At 38.7% G+C, this 24,960-nt stretch overlaps 1 protein-coding gene across 2 annotated transcripts in view; it reads right to left on the bottom strand.

Annotated features, from left to right (window-relative positions):
• The window catches only part of LOC127635178 (rho-related BTB domain-containing protein 1-like), a 55,729-nt gene extending 34,354 nt beyond the window's left edge, over positions 1-21,375 (bottom strand). The window contains exons 1-2 of one of the 2 annotated variants that reach the window (XM_052115052.1): positions 21,298-21,375; positions 19,756-20,114 (exon numbers count right to left, since the gene is read on the bottom strand). Coding sequence is in view for 1 of the 2 variants with exons in the window: in XM_052115045.1 (XP_051971005.1) it covers positions 2,997-3,025 (29 nt within the window). In the remaining variant the exon portion in view is untranslated. Of the gene's footprint in view, positions 1-2,996; positions 3,330-19,755; positions 20,115-21,297 lie in introns of those variants that run through there. The other variant, XM_052115045.1, reaches the window with a different exon arrangement.
• Between the last annotated feature and the right edge of the window lie 3,585 nt (positions 21,376-24,960).

Below are 24,960 nucleotides of genomic sequence, written 5' to 3'. Positions count from 1 at the left end.
TCAAGTCCTGTCTATCACTGGACCATAACTATGCTCATGAAAAAATGCATGCTTTTGAGTAAGTAGCCTAGAAAATAACTGTTTTATGCTAAGAATGCCATTTCTTAATCTGCTGATTAAGAAGGCTATTTTAAACAAGGTGCTGACTGCTTAAAGGGTTAAACTCTCTTTTATTCCATGTGACGTAATGTTTGTAATACATTAGGTTTATTGTAGGTTAAATCACAGACAAAGTTTTTTTTTTTACATTGTAACTGTTACAGAACAGCTGTCATATCAGATTAATGGCTAATGCATGACTGCATGTTGTAAAATGTGCAACTTTTCAGCGCAGACGTTCTCTCGTTGATTTGCCTTAGCCTAATTATTTTCAACAATGTCCTGACTGTTTTAATATGTTAAGTAACTTTTACGTGGTGAATTCCATTTTGAACAGGGTTACAGTTGCTCTATTGGTCCTGCACTATTCATTCAATTGTTTACAATAAATAAACCTGTACTCGCTAAAGGTGAATGCATGTTGTACTCTATATTTAATGTACAACGATGATAATACAGATGAGCACGACATAGATAAATGCCCCTTTTCAGTGGAATTTAGTGTTGGATTTGGAATAGATCAAGTATTTTAAATGGGTTGCATAAACACAATTTATCTGGACTGTTTCCTGATGGCTGGTTTCTTTTTAGACTAATCAACTCCAGAAGTTTAGTTTAAATGTCAGTGAAATTGGTTGTTCCGCACATCCATAGTTTAAAGGAGTAGCTGAGGCCAAAACAGAGCATTCAGACAGAGGTCCTGAGACAGGGTGGTAAATTGTCATATTTATATTGCAAAAAAAAAACTTTAACATTTTACTAACGGATTATACAAGGCCCCTAAACAGGGCCCTGTGACTACGAGGGCCCCCAGACACCATAGGCACGCTCCCAATGCAAAGATTGTTCCAAAGGGTACAATTCCCTTCCCTTTTCTCCCCAATTTGGAATGCCCAATTCCCAATGCGCTCCAAGTCCTCGTGGTGGCGTAGTGACTCGCCTCAATCAGGGTTGCGGAGTACGAATCTCAGTTACCTCCTCTTCTGAGACCATCAATCCACGCATCTTATCACTTGGCTTGTTGTGCATGACACCGTGGAGACTCACAGCATGTAGAGGCTAATGCTACCCTCCGCGATCTACGCACAACTTACCACGTGCCCCATTGAGAGCGAGAACCACATAATCGTGCCCAAAAGGAGGTTATCCCATGTGACTCACATGCGGTCACCAATGGTCGCCGTCGCACGAGTTGCTGGAAGTCGCCAGCTCTCACTGAAAATGAATGAGATGAGGTTATTTTGTCACTGCGTGTCGCTGGCAGTGTGAATGCAGCTATAGTCTTCTAAAAATCATTGTTTGTGTTCTGCAGAAGAAGAAAAAAAACATACACATCTGGGATGGCATGAGGGTGAGTAAAGGATGAGAGAATTTTCATTTTATGGGTGAACTATTCCTTTAAGGCTTGCTTTACATGCTCCACATATCTGGAATCAGAAAAGGCACAAGAAAGAAGAGGGAAAAGTGACTCACTAACTATTTTAAAACTTCATTGTGTTTCAATGAAGTCAATGGTGAGGCAGACAGTATATTACAACATTATAACTATGTGGGGTCAATACCTGCTGGTGCTTTACAACCATCTACCTGATTGCAACTGCAACCATTTTTCCAGCTGGCTTTAGGAGGCCCCCTGACAATAAACATTCAAGCTCATGTCAGCAAGAAAGACATCTTCGCAACTCATGGAAACACAGAGAGATGTGCATGAAAGTCAAGATAATTCTTAACAATGTAGCCATCCAATTAGCATTCACCAAGAGCTTAGCCATATAGCACAGTGGCCCACATGCGTCATTGGCCACAAGGACCTCAGCAGTCAGGTGCAATTTATATGCCACTGAGCCTTTGCTCTTGAGAGAAAAGAGTGACTCATTAACGTTGGTCATGGAAAAAAATAGTCTCCGGACTTCAGCTCTCAATGGACCTGTCAAAGTGAATTTATTATAATATTGCGGATTGTGAGAGCTTATCTGAGAGCATTTTTGCTTTGGATGATCGAGCAGCATTCTTGCATGTTTGATGATTATCAACATTTTGAGTCAAATAAGGAGAGGGTAAAATAAAGTTTACATTATGCGAACTTAAAAAATCTGACTCACGTTAAAACTGCAATTGCATCACAATTGTGTTATCAAGTTCTGAACAGAAAACAGGATTAGTCCCTGGATTTCAAAGGACAAACATCTCTTGCTCATGAGGATTCATGGAAGAACTTATGTCTAAAAAGAAATAAAACCCTGCACCAGGGTGTCATTTTGAGATTTCTAGCTTTAAGATGAAAGGGACTTCCAGTGAATGAAATGCGAGTTCATATAAGAAAGAGAGATGCAGGGAAACAGGAGCCAAGCCAATGCATGCCGCAGAATCACAATATACAGCTGGAAATGAATAAATTAGCATAAGATACATAATATACTGAAAATTGAGAGGATGCAAAACAACAAACTGTCCAAAGCGAAGTAGTGGAGATAAAGAGCAGTCACAAACACACACAAAGATACGCTTCCAACATCTCGCATTATGGATGGGCGGTGGTTAGTGTTTTTATCGAGGGAACTGGTCAGTTGTGATGCAGCTGTCAGTGGACGTTCAAAATCAAACACGTTTTTGCGCCCGCTCGCGTGGTTTTCCCAATTGTTTTCCAACGTAAACACGTTGGTCTTTGAACGTTTTTTAGACGTCGTGTCACGTTAAAAAACAACTTAAGCTGTTAAAACGCATCTCTAGACAACTGCGTTGTGCTCTATTCGTTGTTTTTGTCACAAGCACGCATTCGGTGTGAACGGCCCCTAAGAATGCAACAGTGGCTGGGAATTCGCAGATAAATGCTGCAAGATTGTTGAAACATGTGACTCGCGTCGCTGGTGTGCAAAAGTGAAATTTCACCACCTTACCTTCCGACGCTTCCAGAATTGACCCACATGCCAGTTTGCTCGTGGTTCACTCCCGGCTCCCGTTTAACCGGGCGCAGGAGATCAAATAAAAGCTTTGAATGATTAGGACGACTCTGAAAAACTCTCGACTTGTTTTGTGTTAAGCTCGCTGGGGTGTTACGGCTGTCACAAAGGCAGCATCTTCCCTCTCGCCTTCCTGTTGAGCCGATAGATTCCCTGAAACAAGTTTTCCGAATGTAGTGAAGAAGTAAATTTTCTACATCTAGACTTCCCACACTCTCACTAAGGTGCCTCTTTGTCCTGGAATTATTGACATTTATAGGTGAGCTCTCATTTCGGGGCGTTCGCAGGGGTGTTAATGTTTCTACAGCTGATTTAGCCGATGACACGCCCCTGCTTTTGCGTCACGTAAACTAACTGTACTCTCCCCTGAATCGCGGTGACAGGCAGCCAATCAAAAACATCCGACCCAATGGCCCCGCCCCGTCTGTAAATCTCGCACTGTTAACCCACAATCTACCAGTCATTTGTTTATAGGCACACGTTTTCTCCGGCGGAACAAACACTGAGTTTCTCCTGTCACACGTTGAATCTCTTGAGGCACCGGATATTCACAAGATATTTCTGACGTTATCTGATATGACGATAGCGCAGACGTTACTTCACTTTTCTGTCACACAGGGTGTCATCACTGACAATACGACAGACAGTAACAATATACTCTATGATGGAAATATTATGTATTATCAGGTATGCTTTCATACAGATTCCTTATTTCCTTTCAATAATTCTCATCGGTTGTAAAAGACATGCCAAACTGAATTATACAGCTAATGAAAAGCCATTTAATTTAATGAAAAGATAATGCAATGCTACTGTTATAGAGTTAACAGTAGATGGCTTTAAATGATTAAGTCCCCTTATAACAATACATGCATTAGACAAATATTTCAATATTTCAAAAGTAGCATAAAGTTTATCCTATGGGGAAAATCTTTTGGAATGCTCAAATTTCTGACACTGGAAATTTCCAGTAAATTTACCCCAAATGTCCCCCTGTAATGCAGCTTTATCTAAACATGGACATTGATAACAAATATAAATTTTGTGATGTGAATGAGGAAGACCTAATTCACTTGTTTTATAACTGTAATGTGTCCTCAGAATTTTGTTGAATGCACCTACTTATTTGATCCATGAAAAATGAACAATGTACCGTATCTCTGAAAGATATCATATAAGAACAAGACGATGGAGCATGTGGTAAACTTTTAATTTGCAAACTGCCAATCAATATTGTACCTCTTTTTGTTCGAAGTTGATCTCTTGAAAAAGTCTTTAAAAAAATAGTCAATAAGAATAATTACAAATATTCTTTTTGTAATGGGAAAACCCTTATTAATTTAAAGGTGTCCTTTTCAAAAAAGGTCGACAGCTGTGACATAACTGTGACCTGCTCCATCATTTTGAGTCACTTTGAAACAGAAGCAGATTTTTTGTTTAATGAGAAGGAAAGTCTAAGCTTTCAAACAATATGTTTCTACTCCAAACATTGTCGAGATGTAATAATTTCTGATATATTCATTTAAATGCTTTCCTTTTTACATTAGTGCATAAGACTCAAAACGTGTCTCTGGGTTGAAGGGACTGAAAGTGATGGAGCAGGTCATACATTTATTGGAGCAGGTTAACATGCTGTCATCTTTACAGAAAGCCAATCTTGTCTCGGCAAAAGATCTTTATTGGCACTAAGTATACTATCAATGATTTTTTTAATATAATATTTTGAGCAGCAGCTATCCAGGAGAAGCTATTCACTGTTGGCACGTTGATAACATCTAGATGAATGTTTTAGCTTAGGTTGATTTCATAAGGCTCGTCAGCTGTGTCAATAGAAAGCAGAATACGAGGGAAAACAAAATAGAAAAATTTCCTGGAAAATAATTATGTAATTGCTCTAAACAAATATCGTTAAATATTTAAGACATACAGTGGCAGGAAACTCATTGATATTTGTCCCTGTAATCCACTAAAGAAATGAATGAACACTGACCTCTAGCGATGTCTACTGGCAAAGACAGACATCAGACATTAAAAAGTTCAAAGAGAACAAAGATCACACACAACACGGTAATGCCCCTTTTTATAGTATTCCAATTTCAACCATATTCATTTAAACAAACACTTTAAAAAAAAACTCCTTTCTCAAACATTCAGACTGCTGATGAGGTCTGAGCTTGATGACATTGCACAAAGTCTGACTTTGATTTTAGTGAAGCATATACAGCCCGTTCCCACACTTCAGTCAATGCAGCCCTTTCTGCCATCCATCTCAGGCCCAGCTGGACTCTCACAGGCATGCCAGTGCCAGTACAGCAGCGGACCCTGAGAAACTGATGCCCCTGTAGCCCCTCCGGAGCACTTGGAATAAGAGTGAAAGAGATGGAGAATTGAGAGAGAGAGAGAGCATATTGGGATTGTAGGATTTGTCTATGAAATGGTTTAAACTGAAACAAAACATAATATAAGATCAGTGAAAGTGTCAGAGCCTCTAACGTACAGTCAGACATCTTATAGTGACAATATGACAGTACAAAGCAAAGGCATGATGGATCCATGTTTTCATTCTGTTTACGCCAAATTCTGTTCAATTTCTCATTAATGCAATTATCTAATCAACCAATCACATGGCAGTTGCTTCAATGCATTTAGGGGTGTGGTCCTGGTCAAGACAATCTCCTGAACTCCAAACTGAATGTCAGAATGGGAAAGAAAGGTGATTTAAGCAATTTTGAGCGTGGCATGGTTGTTGGTGCCAGACGGGCCGGTCTGAGTATTTCACAATCTGCTCAGTTACTGGGATTTTCACGCACAACCATTTCTAGGGTTTACTAAGAATGGTGTGAAAAGGGAAAAACATCCAGTATGCGGCAGTCCTGTGGGCGAAAATGCCTTGTTGATGCTAGAGGTCAGAGGATGGGTACATGGTGGCCATAAAGGGATGGACATGGTCAGAAACAATGCTCAGGTAGGCCGTGGCATTTAAACGATGCCCAGTTGGCACTAAGTGGCCTAAAGTGTGCCAAGAAAACATCCCCCACACCATTACACCACCACCACCAGCCTGCACAGTGGTAACAAGGCATGATGGATGGACAAAGCAAAGGAAATGTAGGGCAGAAACATAAATTACTGTAGCGTGCTCTAGCTGAGACAGGGTGGATGAAGGGTAAGCCTGGGAAATATTATATAGTGTCTCTTGCAGAGTTGAGCTATGTTTGTTATTGTGGCTTGAGGATGTGAGCATAGGTCATAAGCATACACATAACCATATTTAGACAAATGCTAAAACTACTAAGATACTAAAAATCTCTCTCGGACATTTCTTATATTATACACTTATTCCTCCTCCTTTCTCTCTTAAATAAACACACACATTCACTGTTATTTAAAACACTAACATGCATCTCACTGACTGTCCAGGCTCCCCAAGCACAGGGGATACGAGCTGGATGGACCCCCTGTGCTGGCCTTCATGTGCACCACTCACACACTGCCCATAATAGGCATGACAAACTGAGCCCGGCACAGACTGATTTACATGGTACCAGTGTAAGTTTAGTTATCATAACAGGAGGGATAACACTTTGTACCTACAGTAAACCTATTTACCTTCTGTCTAGCCAAAGTAGGTCAACCAATGAGGAATCTTTTTAAGCAGCAAAATGTCTATGAAGTTGATCCGTGTGAAGGCATAAACAGGAAGTCGTGCTACATCAGTAGAGCGATAACAGTGGACAAACATTCATTGATGCAATATCTTAGTAGGAACAGTGAACTGCATGCTTCACACTCCTGACATGGGTACTAATAACTTGTGTTAATAGCTAAGTGCCATGGACATAAAGTTTTCAAACAAATCAAGTCCTTAAGTGCATAATGTGGAGAAAAATATGAGACTGACATTCTCAGAACAGGGGGAGGTTTCCTGGTATCAGTCCACAAACAGTGGCATAGAGTTACCCAAGTGATAGGCTTGAGAGGTTGTGTGCAGATTATCCAAACAAAGATAAGGTTTAAAAAAAAAAACAACAGAAAAAAGGAAAAAGTGGGTGAATGGAGAGAAAGAAAGAAATAATATTTTACCCTTTCAGGCTCAGACACAGAAATTCTTATAAACATTAACATTATTTGTCATGAACATATTTCAAACCATCAAAACAAAACCAATGTGGGATCAGATTTTTTAGGTTTTGGGTCAAAGGTCATTTTTTAGGTGTTTTAAGCAAGTAACAACCACTCAGTTAAGGACAAGAGATGATATTAGATGTATGTGCCTTGAATCTCAGCATGGGAGGACCAGTAGTATTGATACAATTGTGATTTTTTAACACCGCATATGCGCATGTTGATTTCCATTCAGGGATAAGAATGGTCACTGCATCTTAATTTAACTGCCATTTGTTTTGGTTCAGTGCTTCAAATCCAGCACTATGTTCATTCTCCTGATCTTCAACAGTATTCTGGTCTCCATCACAACGTATCACTTCCCTAATCTCCATCCCTACTCTCAGTATCACTGCCTCCATCTCACTGCATTCTATCACAATTCAGCTCTTCCTCATCATCTTCTTCACTTCACCCAGTCTCACTACTTGAAGAACCTGAGGGTATAGCTCTCTAAAACTAGAAAGCAGAACAATTTTTCCATGTGATTTTGTATTTTCTGTATTTGCATTGTAGTTTCTGTATGTAACCACCCAGTTTTGTCCATGTGACTATCTATTCTGCATATATGCATAGTGGTTACCCACCATATTTTACCTTATAAAATTAATGTATTGTATATTTTTATGTGGACCCAACTTTGCAGAGAAACTACAGCTATTACATCACTTCCAGTGTGCTACTTAAGTTCCAAAAAATTAACACTGATACGTCTTTGTGTGTGTGTGTGTGTGTGTGTGTGTGTGTGTGTGTGTGTGTGCATGCATGTGAATGTACAGTATGTGGGCTGTTTATTAATTATTTGGCAATGTCAGCTCTTGTTTATCATGCCAATAAAGCCCCTTGGAATGCTGAAAATGGGATAGACAAAAAGATAGACAGGGGATGATGGAGGGGGGCTAAGAGGGGATGTCGAGACGGAATGTTAGACAGAGTGAAGTCTGTTTGTTTTCACCATACATACATTATCTCCACAGCATAAGGACAAGCCACACTGTCTTATCAACCCACAATTTCAAGCTTTCCAAGTATGTCAGCACTGTGAGTTCGGACCAGCTGTCAGTGTGCAACATGTGACCTACTTACTGTTCTGATTTATGTACAGCACTCTAGGTGACATTTCCACAAGGTTTTTAAAAAGTGCATCTTCATATATCAGTAAGTCTTCATAAGGACACGTATTCCTTGTAATATGAAACAAGTTCTTAAGTGCATGGGCTCCACCCACATTTATACACAAACAACAAGAACATAATGCCCAACTGGCCTATTTTCCAACATGATCACCTGGGAAATTGACAAATCGACCCCTCATTCTGTCGAATTACTGACAAGCAGCATCCCCCATCAGACATTTTAGCATCATTTCAAATATGTTTTCCTTTCCCTGTGGTGTTACAGATAGCGCATTGCTTGAGCAGCCTCCAAGACACAGGGATTGGTCATAGGTCTGGTGTGTTTTTATTAAATTTTTTGGGTCAAGTGAAAGAACTCACCAGCATTCTCTGGATGCCTGACCGGTAAAGCCTCAATAGGATGGGGTTGCCAGTATACTGAGACACTTGCAGACACTTCTGCTTTATGTAAATCTGGAAACAATCTATATCAATTTCTTTTTAAACAGTCATATTCTATAAAAAAATTGTTACGACTATATCAAATCAAACATGAGACAATAAATGCTTCAAATATGTCCTGTACTTAATGGAATCATTCACACAAAACTGTCAATTCTGCCATGAATCTCTTGTTGTTCCAAACCTAAAATGACAGTACTCTGCGCTAATGGGTAGGTTAAATACCATTTGGAGTGTTGCCAGATCTCACAAGTGAAACAAGCTACATGGTCTGGAAAAAAAAGCCCAAAATAAGCCACTTGCCTCACCACAATAAGCGAAAATCAGTCTCTTTTGTTTTCTGTGTGGTGGATATATTGGCATAGAAATAATAAAAAGCGGTTAATTATCAGTTAAGTATAATTTTATTTACAGATCTGCTTCTCAGTCAAAACCAGGCAGCATTAAATCTGTATTAATGAATCATATCTAACATTAATTCAGTGAAGACTTGGAAACAACTGAGAAAAGTACTTTTTACCTCTAATAATGTTTTCCTTGTATCTGGATTAGCCGTGCATGTATATGTAGTAATTATACATAGCTGTGTTCACAGAATGCAATATCCACAACAGACAATTAGGCAAAGAAATGTGTGATGCAGCAGTTTCCTTCAGGATCAAAGCTCATGTTTAATTTTTTGGGGTAACAAGAAGTGGTGTTTTTCCAAAAGTTTGCTGTGATAAACCCTTTAGTCTTTGAAAAAATTATGGAATTATGGTGGTGGCGTATTGGGCTAAAGCACATAACTGTTAATCAGGAGGTTGCTGGTTCGAGCCCCACAGCCGTTGGCAAGGCACTTAACTCCAGGTTGCTCTGGGGGGATTGTCCCTGTAATAAGTGCACTGTAAGTCGCTTTGGATAAAAGCATCTGCCAAACGCATAAATGCAAAATTTTATCAAAACAAAATATACCAGTTATAACCAGTTACCAGCATTTAAAAATAAAAATGTAAAAACAATTGAAAATCACTATGTTACATTTTTGGTTACTTTCTGCTAAAAAATTCGTTAGTTTTCGTTTTTTGTTCATTGAACTGTTTTTAGTCCCTGTTTCTGTCTAACGTCAGTAAATTCTGAAACAATTTAAATTTTTGGGTGAAATCCCCCATATGATGTGACAAGTTATCTGAGCTACTTTAGGCTTTATATGCTTATCCCATAACGAATAAGATATCTTGAATCAGATGTGATTTTCATTACCACCTACTTTGCGGTTCATATCTTAACTATAAGCAAGACATCCTAATCTTATTGTAGATTAGGAGATAAAAGTGCTGCCCCTCTTAGCAGGATGTGACTCATGTGTTAAATGTGAACATCTTTAACCACAACTGCTCAAATGAAGAGGCTGGTCTCATTAAGGCTTTACTCAGTTGTTTAATCACAGGGCTGCACCGGGGCCGAGAGCACTTTGTGCGCCAAATCACAAGCTTCATTCATTATAATCAGACAATATTGGGCTTGAAATAATTGTGTAATTTAGTTTTACACATAGCTTGGTTTTAGAAATATACTGACTGAGATGACTCAGGCTAGCTGAGGGAACATTTTTGCAAAAATGTTGCACTTTTTCTTTACTCTTGCACTGTTCAGCAAAGGATAATGAAAGCCATCTTCATTTTAATCAGGTGCAAATTCCTCTCATGATCTATAAATTACATTATAACCAGTTTGTTATGCACTCAGTTGCAAATTGCTGATACTGACTGTTGCTTTCCACAAAAACCGCAGTCATAAGAACAAATCGATGCATTGATATAAGCTCAGTTTAAGGGGATAATTTACAGAACTTAAGCTTACTTTTTAGACCATGGAATCACAATTGATGAAATTAAAATACTCAGTGGGCTGTGTAATATATTATGGGCAGAAGAACGAACAATTGCTATGCAAAATGACTTGAATCCAGGATCCAAAACGGAAATTCCTCAACGTCATAAATTAAAGACTCAGCTCTGCTGACACAAAACAAACGATCCTGAGGCCTGAAAAGAGTCCATTAAAAGCTGCTCTTTTGAGTGTCAACTGTCTCGAGAACAAAGAGAGTTCTGTGGATGCACCAAGACCTCTCTTTGTACATGTGGTAAATCCGAAACCTCCTCACTTAATGGTCATCACATGAACGACTACTCTTCTGAACAAACCCCCATGCCATCAATCCAAAAGAAGCTCCTTTGTTTCATTCATTCATTAACACACAAACACTTTAAAATTATATACTGAATAACCTCCATGAAATATTTCTTGTGTCACATGCTAAAACTCTGTACAAGACAAGAGAGAGCTTGAAAACTGTCTTACGGTCTTTGGAAGGATCGCTTTGAACTCTTTGTAGCAGGACAACCAAGAACTTTGACACAATTGCAAAACTAACCTTTCTTGGGCTTTAACAATGCATATACATGTATTATTTAGCATGTGACACAGGAAATATTTCATGGAGGTTATTATTATATTATTATAGGGAATTGGATTTAAGAAAATACTACAAATGTAAATATTAAATCAATATTTGTTTTGTAAGCATGTAGTGTTTACAGGTGCATTTAGCTGAACATAAAGTATTAATGCACAAAATGTAATTACAAGGCACGCCTAATGAAAAGAATCTATATTGTATTCCACGCAAATGAAAAACTAGTATAACTTGACATTAAAAACAATGTAGCAGGGTGCAGGAGGAAATACCTCATTTGATAATCAAGTTGAATAAATAGGTTAGCATTCCAAAATAAATGTTTTTGAAGCACTGCAAGCAAAACTGGAACCTGGCTGTCCACCTCAGGCAGAATGGGGAAGTACATAGCACTGCAGTTATTCTGCTATGTAAGGAAAAAAACTAATGAAAATGAACCACCACTGTTGCATGAAGTGAGATGAACAAACTCAGACTCACTACAAACATTCTCTTTCAACTCAGAGTTTGTTCCTGAGTTTGTGGTCAACCCTGAAACTTGTGCACTGAAATGAATGACATTTTCCACGAACAGCCAATGGGTGAAGCTTGGAGAGAGAGTCGACACGATTTACTTCTCAGCAATTCAGCGTGATTTATGTCTTTGCTGAAGATCAAGAAGTCATTATGAAAATATTGCGCTTTTGAACATTTACACAACAAGAAACACCGCTGCTGCCGTGAAAGAAAGAGAAAATAACTGAATATCATGTGTAATTGAATTTTTATAGGTTCCCAAGCAGGACATAAGCTAGCATAAAAATCTATATATTTATTTAAAGGCTTTAACATTCATTAAAATGAAAGGCCTAATAAAACTTAATTAAGTGCAAGCCATTTGTTTGATAGTCTACAATATAATTTTAACCAGAAGATTTTTCTGGAAAGACTCGTCACTCAATAAATGTTTGTCCAAAGTGTGAGAATAACCTAAAGATTGCATCTTTTGGATGAGCAAAATAGCAGGTCTTGTCAGTTTTTGCAGGTTTCCCAAGTGGAATAAGTAAATTGGGGCATGTCTTCATAAAAGTGTAAAATAAAAGGGTGACGTCGAAGCAAACAGATTAGATACCAACCGCAAAATGATAAAATATTTAATATGAATTATTTATGAATATGAGTGCAAATTAGTATGACTGAATGGCACCATAACTGGAATTTAGGATGAGCCCAGAAAGTCAGCTGCCTGGCTAAATCACACCCAAAAGCCTTTGGTTTCCAGCAAATTAGTACAGTAAAAAAGGACAAAATTCCAGAGCACATACTGTATTTACCAATCAGCCACAACATTAAAACCACCTGCCTAATATTGCATAGGTCCCCCTCGTGTCACTAAACAGCGCCAACTCGCATCTTAGAATAGCATCCTGAGATGACATTCTGCTCTTCACAATTGTACAGAGCGGTTATCTGAGTTACTGTTGATTTTGTCAGTTCAAACTAGTCTGGCCATTCTCTGTTGACCTCTCTCATCAACAAGGCTGTAAAGGGGAAAAGGGCAAGGAGGAGGCAAGAACCGACTTGACAATATAAATAATAGTTTTAATATAAAAATGAACAAAAAGACACAAACGCACACATGATGGTCAGCTTCCAGTAAACAATCTCTCTCTCTCGCACCACCATCCACAGTCAGCCTTTATCCCTCTCAAGGAGGTTTAATTAGTCTGATAAGGGACTGGGTGTGCAGAATTATCACCCAGCCCACCCTTCGCCCTGTCACAAAGGCATTTACATCCACAGAACTGCCCCTCATTGGATGTTTTTTGCTTGTGACACCATTCCGAGTAAATTCTAGAGACTGTTGTGTGTGAAATCAGCGGATACAAATATACTTAAACCAGCTCGTCTGGCACCAACCATCATCCATGTGATTATCTAATCAGCCAATCTTGTGGCAGCAGTGCAGTGCATAAAATCATGCAGATACGGGTCAGGAGCTTCAGTTAATGTTCACATAAACCATCAGAATGGGGAAAAAATGTGATCTCAGTGATTTGGACCATGGCATGATTGTTGGTGCCAGACGGGCTGGTTTGAGTATGAGTGAGATGCGGGTTGGCACGAGGGGGACCCACACAATATTAGGCAGGTGGTTTTAATGTTGTGGCTGAATGGTGTAGAACATAGGCAGCACTGAAATGATTTCATTGATGTAAACTAGTTATAACGTCTTGTGCTGAGTTGCATAATTAATTTAGTAAATACAACACAGTCAGGAACTGTTACAACTTTCATTTTGACTGCATTTCGAGGACTGTGCTTTATATGTTAAAGTAGTCTTCCTTCAAATATAGTAAGCTGAAATATCTATGTCAGTTGCATCACTCTCTGTTTCAGAGAAAAAGAAAAACAAAGCATGACACGTAATTAAAAAATGTCCAATGTCAAGCCAGAGATGTAAAACCTGATGTACATCAACCACAGCCCATGAGAACAAAAATTAAATGAAATTTGTATTCAACATTTGAGCTTTTAAAACAATGCATACCAAACAGACATTGGATCTACAGAATTAAAAAAGAAAAAGAAAAAACACAAGAGGGTGCAGAATTACCCCATTTACCCAAGCATAAACATTACATAGACCCTTAAAACAAGATATATTTAAAGCTATATATATATATAAAAAAAAGACATAAAGTTTTTATTATAACAATAAAATAACAATTTAGTGAGGTTTTTGCTTAAAACAAGAATATATATATATATATATATACATACACTCACCTAAAGGATTATTAGGAACACCTGTTCAATTTCTCATTAATGCAATTATCTAATCAACCAATCACTTGGCAGTTGCTTCAATGCATTTAGGGGTGTGGTCCTGGTCAAGACGATCTCCTGAACTCCAAACTGAATGTCAGAATGGGAAAGAAAGGTGATTTAAGCAATTTTGAGCGTGGCATGGTTGTTGGTGCCAGACGGGCCGGTCTGAGTATTTCACGACCATTTCTAGGGTTTACAAAGAATGGTGTGAAAAGGGAAATACATCCAGTATGTGGCAGTCCTGTGGGCGAAAATGCCTTGTTGATGCTAGAGGTCAGAGGAGAATGGGCTGACTGATTCAAGCTGATAGAAGAGCAACTTTGCCTGAAATAACCACTCGTTACAACCGAGGTATGCAGCAAAGCATTTGTGAAGCCACAACACGCACAACCTTGAGGCGGATGGGCTACAACAGCAGAAGACCCCACAGGGTACCACTCATCTCCACTACAAATAGGAAAAAGAGGCTACAATTTGCAAGAGCTCACCAAAATTGGACAGTTGAAGACTGGAAAAATGTTGCCTGGTCTGATGAGTCTCGATTTCTGTTGAGACATTCAGATGGTAGAGTCAGAATTTGGCATAATCAGAATGAGAACATGGATCCATCATGCCTTGTTACCACTGTGCAGTCTGGTGGTGGTGGTGTAATGGTGTGGGGGATGTTTTCTTGGCACACTTTAGGCCCCTTAGTGCCAATTGGGCATTAGCATTGTTTCTGACCATGTCCATCCCTTTATGGCCACCATGTACCCATCCTCTGATGGCTACTTCCAGCAGGATAATGCACCATGTCACAAAGCTCGAATCATTTCAAATTGGTTTCTTGAACATGACAATGAGTTCACTGTACTAAAATGGCCCCCACAGTCACCAGATCTCAAACCAATAGAGCATCTTTGGGATGTGGTGGAACGGGAGCTTCGTGCCCTGGATGTGCATCCCACAAATCTCCATCAACTGCAAGATGCTATCCTATCAATATGGGCCAACATTTCTAAAGAATGCTTTCAGCACCTTGTTGAATCAATGCCACGTAGAATGAAGGCAGTTCTGAAGGCGAAAGGGGGTCAAACACAGTATTAGTATGGTGTTCCTAATAATCCTTTAGGTGAGTGTATATGCCAGTGGGGTACGAAAAGTAAGCTTGTTTTCTTTGAATTAAATGAATGTTTCAGTTCAAAACAAGTGAAGCTCAATTGACAGCATTTGTAGCATAATTTTGATTAACACAGCTTAACTTTAAATACAGGACATAAAGGATATGTGTGTAAACGTGATTTTAGTGGGATAAAATCACTTACAAACATTTTCTGTGCAATGTTAAACAATTTTTCAACTTCTTTACCATGACGATGTAATGTCAACAAACCCAGAAACGACTGTAAAAATTACAATTTAAACAACAAACAGCTCAAATAATACATGGGTTTTAACAGAAGCAGTTTTATAAAATTATAAGTTTCACATTTCTGCCTTTAAACCCTTCAAAAATTGGCCATATTCTCTTTCATTGTCCCCATTCACTTCTATTGTAAGTACTGTAACCAATATTTTTTATAGCAACATTAACCCACAAATACTGTTGATTGAGCTTAACTTGAATTGAGCATGGAATATTACTTTAAGTTTATTTTTCTTAACTCATTGGCAAACAGTTTTTTGCAGTGCACATTATCTGTGTAATAATGTGAAAGAAAAAAATCTAAACTTTGTCAAATTTAAACAATACTTTAAGATGAAAAATGTAATCTAACTTCAGGAGGCATTGACTCCTGTAGTGGCAAGCAGTCTTGGGTGACTGGGTTCTTGCTCCCCAAAAGTGTGTCAATAGTTGTGCAATGTGCAACCCTATCTGCAGTTTCCATGAATCTCAAAGCATACACACATGAACAGACTGACAGAGAGTAGGAAAGGAAGGAACCAAGACAAGGAGGGGGAGAGCAGTAGATCACTGAGTGATTCCAGCATAACACCTCCCTGTCCTCACGTCTTTCAGCACTGTCACTCATGCACTGTGTGAGTCTATTCTTACTTGCAGCTAAATGACGGTTCCTATTAATGAGCAATGTGCTAATATCAGAGAGATCTAGGAGTCAAAAGTTCTCATTTCTTGAGGTTTAGAGGAAATAAAAATTTGATCTCAGATGTGCCTCCAGGTACAGCGTGTAATGAATGTGCATATGCTACAGTACTATATCAATCCATTTGTTCGGCCAGAGGAAAAACCCCTTGACCGAATTTGCATACTTCCCTGTTACACAGTATGCAAAAAGTAGTAAGATATTTGTGTAAGATGTCTGGAGACTTAGAATTCATGATAGAGTAGGTGAACAATACCTAAATGACCTGCTGCAACTGCTGATATTCTGAAAAGTCAAATTAGATTAAAAAATCAGACAAATTCATACAGTAATATCAGAAAACTGTGAGCTGGGCGACTGTGTTCAAGTGTAAGTGCTTTCTGTAACAAGAACGTTCATTCTTTGTGGTTAAATATTACTTATTTAACAACACCCAAATTAATAGATTTTCAGTTGTTACTGATACATCATTTCAAACATGGCGGACATTTTATGTCTGGGAATGTATTTATACCACATACCTATAGAACATACTTCATCCAAGGTCAAGAAGTAAGATCAAATTCAGTACATACTCTCAAAATACAGAAATGCAAACGCTGCCATGATAAAAAACAAGCAGTCTTTTTGACAAGTCATAATAATATTTAAAGAGATGCTAAATTTAACATGTTGGCTCGTTCAAAAATGCACAGCTTTTACTTCGACAAAATAATTGAACCAACTAACAATGTTATTATGATTTTCTTTACCCCTAACCCAAACCTAAACCTAAACTTATGTCTAACCCTTACCCAAACCCTAAAACTAACCATGATTTTAATACAAAATATATGTAGTACCATGGAAGAAAGAAAACAGTAGGGTTTTTTTAACAATAAGAGGGAAGCGTACAGATTATTGACATACATCAGTCAAATTACTGTTATTGCATTAATAAAAAATGGAAAGTGAAACCAAAGTTAACCATCCTGAGAACCAAATCTGTTCACTGATGTTTCCTTTTTTCAAAATAAAGTGTTGAGATTGCTAAAATGTGATGCCTGTATTGTATCGATTTTAAATTCCGTTTGGTGTTTGATTGGTTGGCTGCTATTGTACGGTGAGTGGAGGTGGTGATATGGGGTATCAGAGGGGTGATGGGGGATAATTTCGGCATCTGAGCAATAGTGTAACATAATTTTTGCATCATTGCCGGTGTGTACTGGCTCACTCCTTGAAGTGCTGTGAACAACACATGCCTGGTTGGGTTTCTACCAGAACTCTAATTGTAGATGTCCATATTTATTTATATTTATATTCTAATTATATATAGACATATATACTGTATATATTCCTACCATACATTGAAGTGTCTTCTGTTTAAATTTCCTCCATGGAAATCCATTACACGTTGACTGGGGAACTTTTCTTTTGACTTGTTGATTGGAGAACTTATATTGTGAGTGATTGCAGTGGAATAAGCAGTTCTCTGCTATCTCCGAACAGCCTCATGATCTCGCATGCATTGAGTCAGACTGTCACAATATGTATTCATTCATTCATTTAATTCTGTTATAGCTTAATATCACTGTGTTGTAGCTTAATTTCTTTGTGCTGTTTCTTTTCTATTGTGTTATGGCTGAAAGGAGCAATATGTAACATTGATATCAAGCGTTTAAAATGGGTACTGCAGTCCACATTTAAAATATTGTAGAGAGTTGTATTCCCCACCACCTCCTCCACAGACTCGAAGCTCACGCGGGTTGCCAGGTAGAGGACACGCCACAGGAACAGGCAAACTTAACACTGTAAATTGATCAGCTAATGTATACGTTTGCAATGCTTTTATTGTTTGCAAATTACAAACCAGCTCATGTGGATTTTTTTTATAACTCTCTCAATGTTAGCTAGATGTTTTGCTGGCATCCATGGCTGCAGCGTGCTGTATTTTCCTGCTAACTTGTTTCAAATCTGGCAACCCGTGGTGTCGAAATACTATTGGGAAATGGGCAGTGGGCGGTATCACACAGGCCAAAACACAAACAAAAATTCCGAAATTGTGTTGTGCCTTAATTTCTTTCACTGAATTAATATCAAATGTTTGTTTTTCTAATATACCTACAGCTCCCCTCACTCTACCCTGTCCCCCATGGGGGTGCCAATAGGGATCTCACCTAAGGTGGCAAAATGGTCAGAAACGGACTTGGTCCCATTAAATTAGTTGATATAGATCAGTCAACTCAGTCAGGGGCGTCATTAAGGCAAAACATTTTTAGCCCAGAATGTTTTTTGTTCAGAACTGTTTTGAATGGAACTGAAGTTAGAGTTATGGAGTAAATGTTGGTTATTGTTACTTAGTAAGTCCTTATTTCATAAAGATGGATTGTTGATTTGCTAAAATCTTTAAAAAAAATGTCTGTCTCCTGTATGAGTCACTTTTTTGAGTCGGTTGTTTTCAGTGAATTGCTCAAAGGGGTTAGCAAACAGTCTGAATCCGTTCGTGATTGAGTCGTTCAGACGTCTGCCGCACAGAATGAATCTTTAGGAACAGTTTCTCATACTATAAAAAAGTAACGGGATACTTTAGAACATTAAACACCTTTTACCCTTAGCCCCTGAAGTTTTTAAATCCTAGAAACACCCATGAACTCAGCCACCAATGTAGATCACATCTTTAAAAAAAAAGATTTTCATTTGTGATCTACAAACCATAAGAATTTCCATCTGTAATTGGTTTTAAATAATTTAAAATAAAATCTATTATCATTATCTACCATGATACTATCATTAGCTATTATCATGTGTTTATTCTTGTATATTTTGATTAATTATTAGAAAATACATCAGTGAGGGTGCAGTGTGGACTACGACCGGACAATCAGTGTTTACGCAGCTGTGTGAACTCCCCAAAACTCAGTTTGTGTGTGTGGAAGCAATTTAAATTTGTTTGCCAGCGAAGGAGCGAGATTTCTCTTGTCGCAAACATGTTGTATGTGTTCTTTTAGTAAAATCATGCAATGTATTCAGACCCCATATTACATGAGTGGCTCACTGACACTTGATGATAAAGTTTACAAAACAAACACTGGCTGGATTCCAAAAGCCATTAAGCTGCCTATCTAGACAGCATTAGTGGGCATCTTATGCACCTGCAATATTTTTGGACATAATTGTGCATTTACAAAGCTCACAAAAGTACTCCAAGGGCCCACAAATGCTGTCTAGGCATCTTAGGGTGGTTGAAGAACAGCCAGAACTGTGCAAAAGATGAGAAATCACAGAAGAGTGAATGATGCAGTTCTCTTTATCTGAAGACAAGTTTGTAGTTATTTGGAAGTAGCAAGTTTGGTGAATTTGGTGCCGTCAAAGAAACAGTGTAAGCTATTGAATTCATCTCCTCATGCACAAAGCACCTCTATTACTTCATACAAAAAAGAAATAACATTTTATAATGACATCAGCCTTAATTAAAGCACATGCCAAAGAATGAATTAAAGACTAAATTTTTAAAAACTGACGAAAAAAAAGAAAACACACCTGAACCAAAATACAGGAGGAAAAGGGTATCACAATCATATTTCAAGCTATGCAAAAACGTTTCTGTCTGTAAAAACACTTACCTTTAGTGTGATTTCGCCGCAGGAATATTTCGGGGTGCACAGCACACGCGTCAATAAATTGCTCACTGCCTTTTACTTTAAAAATGAGACATGTTTGAGTCCTTCTTCCATAAGGATAAAATAAAAAACTGATCATTGAGTTTGGACAGCCCAAGACTCTTGTGGGAAACACTAGCGCTGTAGACCAAAATTTCTGAGATCTCTTGACGTTCCGGGAATCGATGTGCTTCAGTTCAAAATCTCTTTCATACAGCGGAAACGGGCTCTTCTCGCCCAAATCTTCAGACGGGCTCACAGTGGGGCTGGATATAGTGGTGCTGATGTGAGTTGTCTATCTCGTGCCTCTAAATCTGTCTCGCCTTTGAAAAAGAGAATGTCAAAATTATCTCTCCACTTTCACACAACTTTGTAGGAATACACTTTAACACATCAACATACACCGATCAGCCACATCATTAAAACCACCTGCCTAATATTGCCAAAACAGCGCCAGCCTGCATCTTAGAATAGCATCCTGAGATGACATTCTGCTCTTCACAATTGTATAGAGTGGTTATCTGAGTTACCATAGACTTTGTCAGTTCAAACAAGTCTGGCCATTATCTGTTGACCTCTCTCATCAACAAGGTGTTTCAGTCTGTAGAACTGCCCCTCACTGAATGTTTTTTGCTTTTGGCACCATCCTGAGTATATTCTAAAATGTGACGGTTCCCAGGAGATCAGCAGTTACAGAAATACTCAAACCAGCCCTTCTGGCACCAACAATCATCCATTATATAATCATAAAATCATTCAGATACAGGCCAGGAGCTTCAGTTAATGTTCATATCAACCATCAGAATGGGGAAAAAAATGTGATCTCAGTGATTTGGACCATGGCATGATTGTTGGTGCCAGACGGGCTGGTTTGAGCATTTCTGTAACTGCTGATCTCCTGGGAATTTCAAGCACACACACAACAGTCTCTAGAATTTACACAGAATGGTGGCAAAAAAAATTTTATCCAATGAGTGGCAGTTCTGCAGACTGAAATACATTGTTGATGAGAGAGGTCAACAGAGAATGGCCAGACTTGTTTGAACTGACAAAGTCTATGGTAACTCAGATAACCACTCTGTACAATTGTGAAGAGCAGAATGTCATCTCAGGATGCTATTCTAAGATGCGAGTTGGCGCTGTTTTAGTGACACGAGGGGGACCTACACAATAGGCAGGTGGTTTTAATGTTGTGGCTGATCGGTGTATAGTAGCAACGTATTTTACAAAGACAAAAAACGACCAAACAAAGCTTCTATTTGAAGCTTTGTCGGTAAATATTAAACCCACTGATCCTAAACTCGGTGCTTAAATAGTTTAGGATAAAATAAAATATAAGCATCAAAATTAAGGAATGTAACTTTTTATTATTCAGTCCATAAACGCGTTCAAGTTATCTGGGTGGACAAACTAAATGGAAAACTAAATGCCTGCGATTCCTTTGTCTCCCCTAACCATCCACCCATCCCTCCAACATGTGAATTGCCCACAGCGCTGTGTGCTCACCGTATCGCCAGCAGTCGCCTTTTGCCCCAGATGCCCGACTCTATCTCGCTCTGGCTGTTGTTGTATGCTGTCGCGGAGTCCACTTGCTGTCCTGTCAAGTCCACCGACGAACGTCAGCGCCTATAACACCGTGACGACACTGACACTCACACTCCAGCGCCACTCCCATCCATTCATAAACTGGAGCGCAGCTCTTCTGCAGTTCTCGCTCGAGCGCGTGGACAGAGGAGTGTTTCGCTGCTCAAAGGCTGACTAAGAGAGGAATATTTAGAAAAAGGTCTGTGTTAGCTGTCATTACCATGGCTGTGTTTTATGAGTTACAAATGCAGATAATAGCTAATACAAAACAAACAAAAAGCAGGCATTGACAATGAATGTCACCAAATGTCTCTTTACAGTCAGTGGCTTCCTCTCAAGGAATGCGTTGACTGTAAACGTTTACAGTGCCAGAACATAATAAATAAAAGGAATGTAAATATTTGAAATATAAATATCATAGTTGTTATTGTCAAAATATAAAAGCAAAGATAAACACAAAATATTGCAAGGAATTTAATTATTTTAGCTGATAAGTTGACCATTGGTTTTCGTCTTGAATATTGAAAGAGGCCTGCTGTTGGTTTAACTCAGAAAAATGTCACACTGAATGCATTGCAATGGCAATGTGTGCTGCCTCCTATTATTCCAATCAAGGAAAGGCAATTTTCTTTTATAAAACAATCATTGTGCAACAAATTATGCCATTACAGAAAATGTGACACACTACCTGCTTTTGTACAAGCTAAGCTCACAGGGAAATGTATCAGCATTGCACTTTGCTTCTTTGTTATGTCATGTCTTGCGGTATGGTTTAACAAAACTGCACTGACCCACAGGCGACACGCTCACTATACAGCAGTAAAGCATGTTACACATGGACCACTGTGCAGAAGGTGCATCTCTGTGCAGATAAATCTGCTGGCCAGAGAGCCTCACATATGGCCTACATCAGTGAAACCATGCAGCTTCATCTCATTACAAACACACCTGGGGCACGTTCAGCAGGGTTTGTTTTTCCAGAACATTTCAGAGAAATTCACAGAACTGAGACTCCCCCATGTAATGTGAGACAGAATCCAGCTAAGTAAAACTAAACCTTTTAACTTTTAAAGCTAATATCTGCTCATTAAAGTTGTTAAAATGTTGCACTGTGACATGTAATGTTGAAATTCAAATTTGGAAACTTCTCTCCAATTGGTTTGATTTGATATGGACAAAGTTCTCATCAGAACCCTGAAGATAAAATGAAAGATAAAGCCTGAATCCTTTCATATGTACTTAACTCTAGGACCATTTAATGGTTTCTTAACGAAAATATTTTGCATATGAAAAATTAACATCTTCTATTTGTTGTCAGAAAATCACAAAAAATGTTAAGACTTCCTTGTTGTACACCGCCCAATATTTATACCCCCACCCCAATGCTCAAGCCATATCTACGCCCTTGCATGTCACTGACAAAGCAAGATTTTACCATGTGTTTGCAATACAGTGCACTTTTCCATAATGAATGAGCATAATTAGGTGATGCTGTTTACTATTCATTGGCCTTAGAACTTTCTGAGAAGTGACCTGATATTCCTTCATCCTATTAAGTAACATCCTTTGAGTTATTCTGAATAATTACTGTATGTGCACATTGGTTTTGTTGAGCCTGCATGACGGGTGAACAAAAAGTTCATACATATTCGCTTTTCAAGTGAATATGAATTTACTAATAAACATTTTACTAGATAAACAGTTTGTTTTACAAAATAATCATTTTGATTTAGTATTTTGTGGTATGATCTTTTATCTCTCAGTGCTATACACTTACCTGATTATTAGGAACACCTGTTCAATTTCTCATTAATGCAATTATCTAATCAACCAGTCATATGGCAGTTGCTTCAATGCATTTAGGGGTGTGGTCCTGGTCAAGACAATCTCCTGAACTCCAAACTGAATGTCAGAATGGGAAAGAAAGGTGATTTAAGCAATTTTGAGCGTGGCATGGTTGTTGGTGCCAGACGGGCCGGTCTGAGTATTTCACAATCTGCTCAGTTAATGGGATTTTCACGCACAACCATTTCTAGGGTTTACAAAGAATGGTGTGAAAAGGGAAAAACATCCAGTATCGCGGCAGTCCTGTGGGCTGAAAATGCCTTGTTGATGCTAGAGGTCAGAGGAGAATGGGCCGACTGATTCAAGCTGATAGAAGAGCAACTTTGCCTGAAATAACCACTCGTTACAACCGAGGTATGCAGCAAAGCATTTGTGAAGCCACAACACGCACAACCTTGAGGCGGATGGGCTACAACAGCAGAAGACCCCACCGGTACCACTCATCTCCACTACAAATAGGAAAAAGAGGCTACAATTTGCAAGAGCTCACCAAAATTGGACAGTTGAAGACTGGAAAAATGTTGCCTGGTCTGATGAGTCTCGATTTCTGTTGAGACATTCAGATGGTAGAGTCAGAATTTGGCATAATCAGAATGAGAACATGGATCCATCATGCCTTGTTACCACTGTGCAGTCTGGTGGTGGTGGTGTAATGGTGTGGGGGATGTTTTCTTGGCACACTTTAGGCCCCTTAGTGCCAATTGGGCATCGTTTAAATGCCACGCCCTACCTGAGCATTGTTTCTGACCATGTCCATCCCTTTATGGCCACCATGTACCCATCCTCTGATGGCTACTTCCAGCAGGATAATGCACCATGTCACAAAGCTCGAATCATTTCAAATTGGTTTCTTGAACATGACAATGAGTTCACTGTACTAAAATGGCCCCCACAGTCACCAGATCTCAAACCAATAGAGCATCTTTGGGATGTGGTGGAACGGGAGCTTCGTGCCCTGGATGTGCATCCCACAAATCTCCATCAACTGCAAGATGCTATCCTATCAATATGGGCCAACATTTCTAAAGAATGCTTTCAGCACCTTGTTGAATCAATGCCACGTAGAATTAAGGCAGTTCTGAAGGCGAAAGGGGGTCAAACACAGTATTAGTATGGTGTTCCTAATAATCCTTTAGGTGAGTGTATGATACATCATGCATGACTTTTTCAAGTTTTAATTGTGAATCGACAAAAATAGATTTAATCTAGCTCAGATTTTTGACTCTATAAAACAATGTATTTCTGTAATACAGTTTCATTTCACAGAGTAAAATGGAGTTTGGAAGAACATATATAGACCAGGAGATATTTTCAGGTAGAGATATTTAAAACCAGTCACTGTCCAAACTTAATGACCTAGTTTGTTTAACCTTGTGGCAACTGGCAATTTCACCAGGGTTTTCAGACATCCTGGGATCTGTTCCAAGAAAAAACCTTCCTCACATTTGCCAGTCTGCTCCACAAAGTGTTTTTTAAAGTAGGCCAGTAGGATGCGTCCAGACTCGTCCCTCTCAGTTAAGATATGAAGTGTCACTAAAGTATTTGAAAAATCTGTCTTTATTCGGTAGAGATATTGTAAGTATTCTACCTGAATCATTATAGATTCCAAAGCCAACATACTGCTATTCTAAAGACTAGGTTTAGGTTTGCAGTTTTCAAAATCCCTAAACCACGACCAAAACTTGTGACTAGCTGGGTTTCCATCAAAATGTTTTGCATTTTTTATGTGCATTTCTAAAC

This window comes from Xyrauchen texanus, chromosome 4, assembly GCF_025860055.1.
Source record: "Xyrauchen texanus isolate HMW12.3.18 chromosome 4, RBS_HiC_50CHRs, whole genome shotgun sequence".
Classification (NCBI taxonomy): domain Eukaryota; kingdom Metazoa; phylum Chordata; class Actinopteri; order Cypriniformes; family Catostomidae; genus Xyrauchen; species Xyrauchen texanus.
The sequence above is the reverse complement of the archived record's forward strand: the minus strand, read 5'-3'. Positions and strand labels throughout refer to the sequence as shown.